The 16,164-nt window shown below is 33.5% G+C and overlaps 1 protein-coding gene across 1 annotated transcript in view; it reads right to left on the reverse strand.

Moving 5' to 3' along the window:
• Nucleotides 1–9,133: 9,133 nt before the first annotated feature.
• The window catches only part of LOC139814732 (uncharacterized), a gene marked incomplete at its 5' end in the record, with an annotated part of 81,279 nt that continues 74,248 nt past the window's right edge, over nucleotides 9,134–16,164 (reverse strand). The window contains 2 exons of the mRNA XM_071781206.1: nucleotides 9,134–9,310; nucleotides 12,092–13,283. Coding sequence (XP_071637307.1) covers nucleotides 9,242–9,310; nucleotides 12,092–13,283 — 1,261 coding nt within the window. The remainder of the gene's footprint in view (nucleotides 9,311–12,091; nucleotides 13,284–16,164) is intronic.

The following is a 16,164-nucleotide window of genomic DNA, read 5'->3' on the forward strand; positions in this document are numbered from 1 at the left end:
GGGGACAGGTGAAAGGAACGAGGACGAACAAAGGAAAAGAAACGTAATTTTAAGGGTGGAGAAGGAGAAATGGGGAGGTAAGGAGTTGAACTGGGAAAAGGTGAAGGAGCTGTTCACAGAAGGGCTTAAGGTGAGGGTGACGGTAAGGGAGGTGATTGTGGTGGGACAGAGGGGAATTTGGCTAACCATACTGGTGAAGTTGGGAGACGAAGAGGAAAAGTGGCGGGTGTTGGAAGCGAGAAGAAAGGCGGGGAATAGGCGGGGTAAAAATACACGAGGACAAGTCGGTGGAAAGGAGAGATAGGGAGAGAGAAGAGAGAGAGGAGAAAGTAGAGGAGAGGTTACGTAGGAGTACAGGGAGATCGGAGGATGAGGAGATGTCGAAGGAGATGGAAGATAAGCTGCTCGTCGAAGACGAGTCTGAAGAGGAGAAGGAGGAAGGAGGAAAGAGGGCCTGGGCTAAATAGGAGGAGGAGGGAGGGAGGGGAATGAAGAATGAGGGCGGGGACGAAGCTGAAGCGGAGGAAGAAGAAGAGGAAGAAGGCTACGGAGAGACGAAGCGTAGGAAGAGGAAGAGGAAGACGACCACAGGGAGCGGAAACGGACGTGTAAGAAGAGGAGGTGGATCTCGGGGATCTGATCTATGTTTATGTTTGGAAGTTATATTGAATGTTAGGTGTACGAGGTTTGGGAACGTTCCTCGGATAAAAGAAAAACGCCTTGTAAACCCTACGGGGGGAGACAATAAATAATACATACATACATACATACAATTGTGCGGTGTCCAATCGTGCGGTGTCTAATCGTGCGGTGTCCGATTGTTACGTGTCTAATAATACGTGTCTAATCGAGCGGTGTCCAATTGTTACGTGACTTTTATCCTATATTTTATAACATATATTCTTTAAAGGGTCATGCCACCATGACTGTCTCCAAAACAAGCATAAATTCTAGATTTTTTTCTCTGCAAATACTGCGTAAAATTAATTTACATTTAAGGGGTCTATTCTACATAATTTTAAGTATAAGTCATAAAAATTTCATTCGATTTCATTGATAATTGTGACCAGTACAGCAATTCTTGTGAAGCGCCGCTGCCTCTGCACGGACCGGCGGGCGAAATTCTCACGCCCACACGGATAGTTTAAAACCATTAAATGAAGAATTTTCTTGTAATAAAGAAAATAGTTGAAACTTAGCATAGCGGTTTTCAATTTTCTCGAAAATTGTGGAAATGCGCTCGATTTTAAAATCAAACATTGTTTTTGCCTCAAAATAACGATTAAAAAAAATTGTTATTAAAAAACGGAGCAACATATCCAAAAAATTCTATGCTAGGTCGGAGAAAATCTATTTAGACGTATTCTTGCCAAATTTCAAGTCAATCGAACCATTTATAGTTTCGGCTGTATAACGTCGCCCGACTTGAAAAATGTAGTTTCGAGAAAAACGCAAAAGAAAAAAGATTCAAGTTTCTTATGTGATAAAATTGCATTTCTTAGCTCATTGGCCTTAACTCAAAATGTTCTTAAGACTTCAAACTTTAAGAAAATTAAAAAAAAAATCGAAAAAAGTTGCATGGTGGCATGATCCCTTAATATATTATAAAATATAAAATAATTTCATAAAATAAAACTATGTTTGTGCTACATTTTCCAAATTGTTCTATTACCTTTTTGGAGTAATTTTAATCTCACGATAGACATAGATGAGGAGAAGAAAAGTTATAATTAATTTTTCTTTTCCAATAATTGCAAAAACATCAATCATAAATGATTCAAAAAATTTGCTTATTTTTAAAGCGCTAAAGCGAGCGTGCATTTAAAAATTTTTGTTCGGGACAGAGGAAACGCTTGGTTATTTATCCAACAGAAATGTGATCATTGACATAAAGATATTATAGCACGAGAAAGTAAACTCATAAAATATATAATTTTTTTATCAATGTCTTGCACCTTTAACTTGCAGAATAACATTGATCAGCCTTAAACATCCTTTGGATGTTGTCTGCTATCATATAGCTGAACACTAGTGTATCTGCTGGATATCCGCCGAATATCTGAGATCATCTTAGAATGTCCTGCGGTTATTGAGATATCCCAAAATGATGTCTATAGGACATCCCTTATAGCGTTTTTCATTGGCAGAACTGGTGCGCACTCAGTGCACATTAAAGCAGTCGTAGGTATACAAATCAACGTAAAGTGTATGCTGTTTTTGACAGACTTGGCTATCTGGGTATGTTTAATCTAACCTAAGTGGTAGCTTTATATCTTTTTCACAAAATTATATTACCTAACTTAACTCAAGTAACATGTATTTCAAAAAAGATGTGAAATCTTTAAATTAAATTGCGCCAATTGTAAAGAGAATATGTATATTGCTTTGAAAGATAATTGTTTATGCAACTACTTTAAAGAAATAAAACCCAAGTGGTATCTTTGTATTCCTATTCAAGGGTCTTCTTATTCTAAACCCAATTGATAATAGCTTCTTAATTCTCTTTAACAAATTTTTAATATTACAAAGAATCATTTTAATTACAAAGAATTAAAGAAGTAACAGTACAAAATAAAAATATTTAATTAAAACAAAAGAAATAAATTTTTCTTGTAAAAAAACTTGGCGCTGCTAGACTTTGAAATTTAAACATTAAAATTTAAAATTAGTACTTTAATTTAACATTAAAAATTAGTACTAAGATTTTTGATTGAATAAAAAACAATAAACATAATTTAGGGAAGAATGTGACAGGAGTAAAAAAGCAGCGCCAAGTTTTTTTACAAGAAAAATTTATTTATTTTGTTTTAATTAAATATTTTTATTTTGTACTGTTACTTCTTTAATTCTTTGTAATTAAAATGATTCTTTGTAATATTAAAAATTTGTTAAAGAGAATTAAAAAGCTATTATCACTTGGGTTTAGAATAAGAAGACCCTTGAATAGGAATACGAAGATACCACTTGGGTTTTATTTCTTTAAAGTAGTTGCATAACAATTATTTTTCAAAGCAATATACATATTCTCTTTACAATTGGCGCAATTTAATTTAAAGATTTTACATCTTTTTTTGAAATACATGTTACTTGTGTTAAGTTAGGTAATATAATTTTGTGAAGAAGAAAATAAAGATTTCACATCTTTTTTTTTAAATACGTTACATGTCACTTGAGTTAAGTTAGGTAATATAATTTTGTGAAAAAGATATAAAGCTACCACTTAAGTTAGATTTTTGAATTTACAAAATACATTGCGTGTACTTGGCACTTTTTTTACCTTTTTTGAAACAGGTAATTTTGTACTGATATCACCTATTTTGTAGTGTTAAGCAAGGATCTGCAAAACATATTTATTTTTTATTTTTTAATTATTCACAAAATTAGCAATAACATCAAATACATAAAAATTAATAATATTTAAGTAAAAGTAAATTATACATTTCTCACAAAAATTGAAGGAACACTAAATTTATCTTTAAAAATAGGCAAAATTCGAGCAGTTGTAACTTTGTTAAAAATGAATAAAATTTAAATTTCTAGCTTAAAACCTCTACTTTTGAAAGGACTATTATTCGTCCAATTTTTATTATGTCTAAACATAATTTTAATTCAGCGAATTTTTATTATGTCATGACATAATTTTAATTTTGCCGCTAGAGAATTTTTAAGTCGATTCTTATGAATCAAGCTTGAATTCGATGTCTAGGTGTCCCAGGTTGCCGATGACGGGTTCCAGATAATGCGTTCCATAGTTTTCGATATCCAGGTGTAATAATACGTTGAATTTGATGTCTAGGTGTCCCACGTTGCCGATGATGAGGTCCACTTAGTGCGCTCCGTAGTTTTTGGTGTCTACGTGTATTAATACCTCGAATTCGATATCTACGTGTCCTACTTTCAGATTTAAAGTTATTAATACACCTAGACACCAAAAACTACGAAGCGCACTATGTGAATTTTGTCATCGGCAACCTGGGACACGTAGACATCGAATTCGAGGTATTATTACACCTAGACACCGAAAACTACGGAGCGCGCTATCTGGACCTCGTCATCGGCAACCTGGGACACCTAGACATCGCATTCAACGTATTATTACACCTGGACACCAAAAACTACGAAGCGCACTATGTGGACCTTGTCATCGGCAACCTGGGACACCTAAACATCGAATTCAACGTACGATTACACCTGGACACTAACAACTATGAAGCGCACTATCTGGATCTCGTCATCGGCAACCTGGGACACGTGGACATCGAATTCAAGGTATTAATACACGTAGACACCGAAAACTACGGAGCGCACTATGTGGACCTCGTCATCGGCAACCTGGAACACGTAGACATCGAATTCAACGTATTATTACACCTGGACACCGAAAACTATGAAGCGCACTATCTGGACCTCGTCATCGGCAACCTGGGATACCTAGACATCGAATTCAAGCTTGATTCATAAGAATCGACTTAAAAATTCCCTAGCGGCATTTTCTGCCAAGCGTAGAGAACTTTCTTTTCCAGCAGCGGTGGTAATACGATGTAAGGATACGAAATCTCTCCAAATAAACATGAAGCAATTGACTCAATATATATTATACAGGGTGATTCTGAACAACCCCGCGTCCTTGTAAAGACGTATTCTTGAATTAATTTTTGCCGTGTCTCTTGATCAGCGCGTGTAGCTGATCGCAGCGAGCGCCCTACTTAACGCCCGCGTCGGACGGTGAGTTGCGCCGCCTCTGCCTACCATCTGTACGCGCCCCGTTATTGGCTAAATATTTTCTGCAATAATTCAAAAAGTAAGCTTCGGACAAAATTTTCGTAGAGAAAAAATCGTCTCAGAATTATTTCAAGAATACGTCTTTACAAGGACGCGGGGTTGTTCAGAATCACCCTGTATATACCTAATTTACCTAAATAGAAATCTTCCTCCTGACCGATAAGTCTATCGACCTATTTCGAAATACGCGCGCGATATTGAAACTGGCGATACCTGCGCCGCCGGCGTCGAAAAAGTGAAAGTGACATTTCTCTAATAATCATAATAATATTGAGACGTCGACGTTAAGAGGAAGTATCTTAAAAATAAGTTTTCACATTTGGACTTTGCGTCGCAATATCTCCGCTCGTAGAGCACGTAGCGGAATATTATAAGAGAACCCCCCCCCCCCCCCTAATTGAACCCCAAGCTATCGATCGAGATCTCAACATCTCGGGTACTCGCAACCCGTCGCGTCGCGTAAAAGAGTCACGGTCGGTCTCGCTCCGCGTGTACTTGGCACGAGACACTACCGTGTCTCTTGATATAAATGGGTTAAGTCACGAAATCCTCACTATTCTTTATTATACTATAATTGGTAAAATATATGTATTAGGAATTTTATCAGTCGAAATATTTGCATTTTACTTTAAATATTAGAGATTAAATCAGTGTACAACGGCTTTAATGTGCACTGAGTGCGCACCATTTCTACCAATGAAAAACGCTATTAGGTAAAGTGTGCTGTGTGGGTCCGTTTACATCTTAGCCGTAATATAATTATCTATTATATTAATACGATGTTTACGGAGAAAAATAGATCATTCAACGTTTTATAGATAACGTTGTAAATAAATCTATATTTATTATTTCCAATTGTTTCGATACATAATAACTCAATTGACCAGATTTAACGATTAAAAACCTATCTCGTATTTAGCGCAGTAATGTTCTACGACTCTAAATTCATTCTACAATACGTAAAAATAAGATGTCACCTTTGGTCCCGTTGATAGAAACTTACAGTTAATTGCGAAAATTAGGACTTATTAGTAGTCAATATCAAACCTCCATTATAATAGTACCGATATCGAGCCATCCAACAATTAACTTTGGTGTTTAATATTTTCTATCTTTTTAAAATTTATTTTAGTATACATTGTACCAAAGCTAGAATCGAACGGTTCTACCGAACTGAGAAGAAACAATCTAACTTTGTCTCCCTCTTTTTTCTTCCTGCATTAATGAATGAGCAACATCAAGTTGATGACTATTCAAGTAAATAAAATAAAAGTTACACATCTTCTACAATTAAGCAAATGTCGAACATATCTTAAATAGTATGTACATCTTCTGTTCTGTAGTGAGTTTTGGTTATCGCAGCGGTTATCTTTTGTACATCATATTTACACGCAATCAACGTGACGCCATTATCGGATTTTAATCGGTCTAGTTAATATTATCGAGAATACATATCCCAACCAAAAATATATAAGATATAACAAGTCATTGCAATCTCAATGATTAATATCGCGAAAATAAATTTCTTGCTTTTGTCACATTAAATACTGAAAGCAAAAAAATAACAAATACTTTTCTCTTGGTATCTTAGTAATTATATGTAAGAATATATAAATTAGTTTCGAGGAATATTTAATCTTCTTATGTAACTTATTAGCGGCATAAATCAGCGAATAAATAAGTACTTGAAGTAATTGTTGAATACTTTTGTATTAACCCTAGAATACTATTACAAAGCAAAGATAAGTTAATAATTATATTAACATTAGCATTGCAAATGTGTGACATGTGGATATTTTCTCTCCTTTCTAAGTTGAATTGCACTATATAATATTGTTTACATTACAAATAGTATATTGTACAACTAGTGGGAAAAGTGGTCGATTCTGAATGAGTGTGAAGTTGGTCGCACGAGCGAAGCGAGCGCGAAAAGCGGCCCATTTTACGCTTGCGTTAGGAAAAATAGTATGAACAACTCGTGGAAAGAAGAGTGGTCGAGCCCAAATGAGTGTGATGGTCGCACTCGCTTCGCTCGTGCGACCAACTTCACACTCATTCAGAATCGACCACTTTTCCCACTAGTTGTACAATATACTATTTTACATGACTTATGTTTTCACTATTTAGACATAAAATTTCCATTTTTTAGATAAAAATACTGCGATAACACAAGATTTTCACTCTTGTCAGCTTTGAAGGTCTGATCAGTTAAAATCTAATGTTAAACATTAGTGTAATGTTTGTATATATATAAAATATAAAGCAAATGTATAGTAATAAAAAATAGTACACGGAAAAAACGATATGGTTGCCACAGCCAGAAAATAGAAACATTTGGCGCAGTCATATCTGTGGTTGTCACACCCACATTGATGGATCACTATACACCTATATATGATTGGGACAACCATAGAGAATTGATACCAGCGCTGGCGCATGGCGCGGTGGTGCGGCAATTATAATATAGTTAAGACATCACATCAATTTGGGTGTGACAACCATCAGATATGGCTGCGCCAAATGTTATTATTTATTTAGCTATGGCAAACCATATCATTTTTCCGTGTACGAACCGAATTTCTTAACACATATCCCAAAAAGTCTTTTAATATTCTAAGGTTAAACAAATTTTTTCTCAAACCTATTTGCATTAGATTTTTTTAAACAAAAAGATTTTTGAAATATAATTCTTATATTTTTAATAATATAAAAACAAAAACAAATGATATAGATCTAAATATAACGGAAGAAATAGAAAAAAACTTGTCAATCTTGAAGCATCGCTGCAAAAAATTTTAGCTCAGATTGCTCTATGAGTGGCTACACGCAATTAGTATCTCTCTGTAGTCTGCAACAAAAAAAATTATTTTTCTAATTTAATGAATTCCATAATAATCATATTTTATTCTTAAAAGAAGTTTATAAACACGATATATGTTAGAATTTCTACTAAATTTTATTACAAGAAATAGAAATGACGCAAATAAATAATTTATATAAAAAATATTTATTTGTAAAAAATGTATATCAACGTTAAAAATTAAAATTTTAATTATAATATTAATATTAATTACTCAATTAGTAAAAATATAATATTGTGTGATCTTAACTATATAGCGTTTTATATTAAACAAGATAAAATTATTTTTATTACAATATTATATAATCTCTAAGTTATAATTAATGAGACTGAAACTAGAACGCTATAGTTTTATAGTTTTATAAATAATAAAACCAAAGTAATGTAGGTGATAAATTTAAGTTGTACATACAATATAACTACATAAAAATGATAAAAATGTGGAATTTTAAAACAAACAAATTAAAAAAAAAAAAAACATATTTTAAAAGTCTCGAGTGTATTTATCTTCTGTAAATCTTATGTCGAATTGAACTCAACACAATACATCACGGTATAGTCTGTTGCATAATTCTTCAAGCATTCAAATCTGGTGTACGCGATTACAATCGGTGAACTATATTTTTGGGATCTTCATAGATTTCTCCGAATAATAAAAGTTTTTTATATGTGACTTCCTATTAGACGAAATTGGGGATGAAATAATTGATTTTTGCTCAATTGCAAGAAATAATTTTAACTGCTTAATAATCTTAAAAGTTTACTGAATATTTTTTAAATTGTTTCTATCTTAACATCTTTAGTTTTATTATTATTTTAGTTTATTTTCTATTTTATATTTCAATTATAATCGCGAAGCAACCTGAATTTTTATATGATTGCATTGTTGCGAAACCATAACTATCAAAAGAAATAAATTTTGATGTCTATATACCTACATATAAATATACAGAATGTAACAAACCGTCCGTATCAGGCATTTTTTAAAAAATGCGCTTTTTCTTGGAAAATGTTCTATACAAAAGTTGTTTTAAGGGAGACAAATAATGGTAAAATCAATTTTCGAAAAAATCAATTTTTTAAGGTCACATAAAGGTCATCGCCACTTTTTTAAATGGAATTGTATGATTTTTTTACATAATATGATTCTTCTAATTATTCTACGTATAAAAGTATTAAGGTAGAGTTACCAAAAAATTAATAGTTTACGAGATATTTTATACTTTATTCTGACATTACATTTGGACATAAAATATAAAATATCTCGTAACTTTTGTATGGAACATTTTCCAAAAAAGTGCGCATTAAAAAAAAACGCTTGATACGGGCTATCTGTTACATCCTGTATATTAATTGGTCTATCTGTATCTCCTATTACAGTATAATATAACGTGTATTTTTTAATTTATTCCCCTATTATCATGATGTTTCGTGGTAATAATATTTTAGTGGAAAGAATTGTTATTATAATGACAGTAATTATACTATCAATTCAAAAGTGTGACACTTTATTACAAGAGTGGACTTCACGATACAACCGATACACGTTGTGCCGTACTGTAATTTATACACCGTGCTTATACCACCGTTCGCCATATTTTATGTAGGAAAAAAGATACCATATAACGGTGATAATCCGATATTTGCATGTAACAAATTGTACATAACCTAGACATAATACATAAAATACAGTTGCTATATAACATGATATATTTAAGTTGTGTTGCTGTTATACTGTTATAATCACGGTAAACAATAAAACAATATAACAATTTTAAAACAGAATTATATTGCAGTTATAAAAAAATATAAACAACCTCAACGTTAAGGGGATCCTATATAGTGGCAGTAATTACCGACATTTAGTTAAAAGCAAACCACTTTTAATTGGCTTTACGGAATTGCAAAATGTTTGTACAGAATTAAAGTACGCACAAAAATGTAGGAGGCTAGTGTCGGTTTTATATCAAGAACAAAAAAAAAATTAAAAATTTGGGCACAATAGAGCTGTCACTGACGACAATATTTGCTTATACAAAAATACTGCAGTTTATATATACAAAATGAAATACTAGCCTCTAGGGAAAACATTGAAGAACAAAATATCGTGCAATTACAACTACGATAGAAGTCTAGAAAAAAAGTGTCATGCTTTTAATTTTTATACGTGCAAAAGCACATGCAGGTTGATAGTGTAAGCAGTATTGCGTGTAGCGAGAGATGGTGCAGCGATCGAACAAGAACAGATTACTATAGTTATACAAGGACAGATATAGAGAAAACAGGATTAAAAATGTTGACATTATCGACATCGAGAGGAAGTTTGGCCTTCGCTATAGGATCCCCTTAAAAATGTATAATATTTGTTATATTACGTGTTACTCTTATATTACTCAGCAGTTATATTCTGTATATTTGCTGGGAAACTTTTTTCTATTTCCGTTAATTTTCACAGTTTTCGAAATGTTTGCCTGGAGCAATTAAAATAGGATATCCTGTATACAGGGTGCCCAGAATTCGGGGATACGGAGTGATTGTCTGTGCCAAAGAAACAACTTTTTAAATAAGAGCAATTTGAAGCTAACGAATGAGCGCGCTCTAAGTTACGCATGACTCAGGAGCGGCACGCGTGCATGGCGCGTGAGCGTATACGCTGTTCTTTACTATTTCGCTAAAGATTTAATCAGAACTATGCACGATATCTAAAGCTGGATCCACAATAGAAAGGTACAGGCAAAAGGAACAGGGAATAACACAGGCAATAAATTTTCAACTTATCGGAAGCCATGTACACTGCTGTAACATTGATACACGGCTTCCGATCGGCCTAAAAAGGGCCGATTAAATATTTTAAAGCATTTGATCAAAATTCAGACCTTCCACTTGCACATATCTGCTCTGCGGATAAGATTTTATTAAGTACATTGGTACCATTTTCGGTGTAGGGTAGACCGGGGACAAAAGTAACAGGGTACAGTTGTAACATCGTGAATATTTCTTAAACTATAATGCCGGGATTACGATGAATTTAACGTAACGGAACGCGACGGACGCGAAATAACGTAACGTGAACTTAAGAAATTACGATCGCCGTAACGTGAAGCAGCGTGAATTTCTAACCTTCTATTCACACCAAGCTGTCAAATCATTTCTGAAATGCACGCTGCTTCACGTTACGGCGATCGTAATTTCTTAAGTTCACGTTACGTTACTTCGCGTCCGTCGCGTCCCGTTACGTTAAATTCATCGTAATCCCGGCATAAAAGGTACGTGTGTATGACCGCGAGGCGAGATCCGCTAGATAGAGCGGCATTTGTTTCTTAGTTCATTGCCGCCCCTCGCGGAACGTGCACGTGTGCAGGAGAAGAAGTTACTTTTTTCCTTCCTGAAGTAAGTTTTCTTACGTGCATAAAATCTGAAATATTTTTTTTTCTTTATGCCGAAGGTATAAGGTTTTATTTTTATATGTTTTAGTGATTATTTATGTTGATGATTTGCATAATACGATTGACTTTCATCCAGATATTTATGTAAAAAATTTACTTCGAATCATAAAATATCATTAGGGGACAATTGTAACATCAATGCCTGGGAACAGTTGTAGCGTTACAATTGTCCCCGTTGCTCGGGGACAACTTCAACTTAACCTAACCCTTTAAATATATATGATTATAAATAATCTTTCAGTTGAGAAAACAGTATTATTTGTTTTTGTTTGCTATAATGTAAAAATACTGATATTGTCATGTAACAAATTATTTTATCATTAAAGTTGCATTTTTTATAGAAAATTCGTAAGATTGATTACATAAACCTACTAAATAACCATTATTTTGTTTATAGATGATGTGGTACAATCGTTCCCCTCTGCTGTTACAATTGTCCCGGGGGTTGGGACGGTTGTAACAGTATTCCTCATATTCTTTAAACAATAATAACTTTTTTCCTAGTTACATTACTGAATTCAGCACAAGAAAATTTTGTAGTCAAATAAATTCTACATCTAAAGGTACAGGTCTTTTTTACGTAGATATTATATTTTAACTGTTATAAAATCTTAAACTCAAAATGTTACTTTTGTCCCCGGTCTACCCTAATGATTGGATCAAAATTATTCATGTATTATCTAATCTACTTATTTTACTTTTAGTTGTTGTTTCAGTGATATATCAATTAGAAAATGTTCTTATATTATATGAGTGCTCACGCGCCACGACGCCGTGCGCGTGCCATCCCTGAATCTGTGTAATTTAGAACGCTCATTCGTTAGCTTCAAATTGATCTTATTTAAAAAGTGGTGTTTAGACGCAATTTTGCCAGAGAAAAAAGTTATTTTTTTTGGCACAGACAATCACGTTCTGCACTCCGTATCTGCGAATTTTGGGACAACTGTATATTCCAAAGAACAACTTCCAATGAGTGCTTTACATCTCATCCTAATATACTTACATTTTTTAATTTTTTATGTCCGCCGAAGTTCCGAATAGACTCCAATAGCATATCCCTAGGATCTAATTGGACCGATATTGTTTTGGGTCCCACGTTGGCGTTCTTCAGCATCACCCCTGTTATCACCGGCATTGTTTGAGGTTTAGAAAACTGTACATTCTTGTTAAAGCTATCAACCATCGATAGTCCGTTGTGATTCATTTGATTATTATTTATCTTAGAATCAGCAGCAGTGTGTATCTTGAATCCTTTTACAACCGGCATCGGTGGATTAATCTTTATAGCATTGTTGATGTTACACCTGAGGGACATTTCATTTTGTAATCCAAGATTCTGGCTCGTCTCATTTACGCCTATGACGGATGTGAATTTTTTTAGCCGTGGGTTTGGCTGTACGCCTTGCGTCTCGGGCTGATTTTTAAATGAGAAGTTGTTTTGGTTGGTTACCTTTGTAAACCAGGCATAACCGTTTTCTTTAACGTTCGAGTTTGTGATTCTATCTATCTCGCTCTGCTGCACATTGCGATAATCCTCTGAAGATTTATTAATATTTGAGCGTTTAGGTTTCTGCTTAAAATTTCCATACTGACCGAATGCCTTTGTTAATTCTTTGAAATTCATCGATGTAGTGTCGACTTCGTTCTCATCTTCGCTTTTTAGTATTTCTTTCGTTTTAACAGAAGTTTTCTTCAGCTCGACCCCCATCACGACGGGTCTATCTTTGTTTTTCGTCAAATTGGATGCCGTGTTAACTCGATTTGATAATTTGAAATTCGACGCTGTCATATGTGCTATTAATTTTTTTGCGATTAATTCATCGGGATTTTCATTTGTCAAAGAATCAATGTTGAATTTGTGCTTAGTGACGTTATTCTTACCAGTGCTGCTATAGGTATAGTTCGTAATATCTTTTTCATTTTTTATGCTATTAATATTAACAATGGTTTTACTGTCATTAGTCGTATTGCTTCTTCCCAACGTGTAATCAGTGTCCGTTTTGATTTGGACGTTGACACTGGGTCTTTCCGACCAACTCCCCAGACTGATCGCAGGTGGACCGGTATAAACGTAACGTTTTGTGCTTTCCTCTTTTACCGATGGCTCGCATTCCGAACTTAAAGATCCTCGAGATTCGTGTGGCGCAACTGCATTCATTCTGAGCAAATATTCATTAGATTCGGCCTCATATCTGCTAAAAAATTATTTCATTGTTACAAAACATGCAAAATAAAAATATGTAACTATACCTATATATATATTTATTTGTATAATATATCAAAATTGTGGAGAGCTAAATAATCATAAAGTAAAATTGATACATTTAAAATAAAATACTAAGCAAGAAAATTAATTTAAAAAAAATTAGAATACCCGGGTCGATAGATTTTTTGTTCCATTAACATTATCTTGCTATCACCATTTTGTGACTTATTGTTAGAAAAAAAATTTTCACGATTTTTAATCATTTTTAAAATCAAACATGTTGAAAAAATAACGAAAAAACTTGATGACATTTGAGATGTTTTAACTCTCTGTAACCTTCAGAAGGTTTTAGCCGTCGCTCGTTGTTTATTAAAAAGTTATGAACAAATATAACTGAGAAATATAACAGTTTGTATCAGTACTATAAGGGAAGTAATTTGCTAATATGTGTGTACAGATAGTACACATGAAGGCGGGGGTGGATGGAGATATATGGACCTCGGTTCGCGTGGAAAGTTGAAAAACTCGAACCATACGATGATAGACCTTGTTTTATCCTGTAAGCAGGGGTGGAGTGGACCTCGCTTTGCGTGGATGGTTCTCTGGACAGCATTTTGTATTTTGGTATTTTCCATGAAAAACGAGATTCATCCCACCCCATGCACCCCACCCCTGCTTATAAGGCGAAACGAGGTCTATCATTGTACAGTTGAGGTTTTCAACTTTTCACGCAAACCAACGCCACCCCCACCCACCCCTGCCTGTGAGGAAGGGGCTACCGTATGTGTACTATATTATATCAGCAAATTACTTCCTTTAGCACTGACACAAACTTGTATATTTATCAAACTTTTTTTGTTCATAACTTTTAAATAAGCAATGACCGACGATTAAGTTATAAGGAAAAGTTACTTATAGAGTCATGCCTTTGACAACATATGTCAAGGTCAATATTATTGGAGGTGCCTTCTCTTATCTTCATTTTTACTCTTTTCTATGCCAACTATTCTCTGCGACTTTCCTTCGTTCATACATATACTATTTCCACATAATATTAGTCGTTTATGCCTTTCAATATTCAAAATAACTACTATATTTTTGAAACTTTTTTTGTTAATAATTAAATTTTGAATAAAGAACGAGCGACGGCTAAAACCTTCCGAAGGTTCAGAAGGGTGACTCCTATAATATATGTGAAGGAAAAGGTCATTGAGGGGAGGTTCGTAAGAGTAAGTATTTTGCATTAATTTGCAATTATTTTGCAATTTTTCAAAATTAAATTAAATTTATTTTTTGGGAATTTTGATCTGTTATATTGAATCAGCGATTTTTTGTATTTTTATTTTATATTCAAAATCAGCGACTCAATGACTGCGTTCGAAAACCACGCTCTTAGTGCAAGAACGTCGTTCTATCTTTATTACTTCTATCTTATTACTTACAGAAAGTTGAACAAGGACAGAGTACGCTTAGAGAGCTAAGAACGTAGTTCTCGAATGCAGTCAATAAAACCTTGAATATCAAATTTAATGTAAATCTAACAACTTTTTGCGATTTTGGTTTTCATTATCTTGTATTTTGAAAATTTGTAAATTTTGACTTTAAATTCGAAATCAGTGATCCCAAAAACCGCTCTATAGTTTTAATATATCAAGTATAGATGAAATTTTGGTAATTATGCATATTAATACCCCACCTGCCAATGACCTTGACCTTGACCTTGACATATGTTGTCAAGGTCACCCTCCTGAGTGACCTTCAGAAGTTTTTAGCCGGCGGTCGTTATTCGTTAAAAAGTTATTAACAAAAAAAGTTTGAAAAATATAGCAGCTATTTTGAGTATTGGAAGGCATAAACGACTAATATTACGTTTTTTTTTAAAGCATGCAGAGAATACTTTATTTCGCGAGAAAGTCGCTGCTTTACCAAAACACAACATTTAAAGCAGTAAATTGTTGATAAATTAAAGTCTTTTTTTTTAAGCAGAGAATACTTTATTTCGCAAGAAAGTCGCTGCTTTATTACCAAAACCCAACATTTAAAGCAGTAAATTGTTGATAAATTGAAATCTTTTTGTTAAAACAGAGAATACTTTTAAGTCAAAGATAGGTTTCGTTATTTAAATCACGAGGTAATACTTTGATTTTGATCACTATATTAAATATGTATATTTATTAAATATTTTTCATAAATTCGTAAGAATTTGGGCGAAATCAACGTAGTCGATGCGAGGAGCAATACCTCGATTTGGCATTGCGGAAACACATTATATTTACTACTTGGCGGAATTTGTAAAAAAAAAAAAAAAAAAAAAACCACTTTTAACGAAAGAATTGATGCTTTCTTTCGTGTTATGAGTAGAATGTATCTGCTGTAAAATTAATACACATAATAAACACTAATTAATTACGAGCACTGTCTAATTCATTATGTATATATATAAACAAGCTTGTAAAGCGCGCCACGAACCCATGTGACAACTCGTCTCGCGTGGAAAGTATATGCGTGAACTATTTCGACACATATATTAGTCATTTATGCCTTCCAATACTCACATATATTCAATATACAATTTATCAACAATTTACTGCTTTAAATGTTGTGTTTTGGTAAAGCAGCGACTTTCTCGCGAAATAAAGTATTCTCTGCTTTAACAAAAAGACTTCAATTTATCAACAATTTACTACTTTAATGTTGTGTTTTGGTAAAGCAGCGACTTTTTCGCGAAATAAAATATTCTCTGTTTTAACAAAAATACTTCAATTTATCAACAATTTACTGCTTTAAATGTTGTGTTTTGGTAAAGCAGTGATTTTCTCGCGAAATAAAGTATTCTCTGCTTTAACAAAAAACATAATATTAGTCGTTTA

Source organism: Temnothorax longispinosus, chromosome 6 (genome assembly GCF_030848805.1).
Source record: "Temnothorax longispinosus isolate EJ_2023e chromosome 6, Tlon_JGU_v1, whole genome shotgun sequence".
In the NCBI taxonomy this organism is placed as follows: Eukaryota; Metazoa; Arthropoda; class Insecta; order Hymenoptera; family Formicidae; genus Temnothorax; species Temnothorax longispinosus.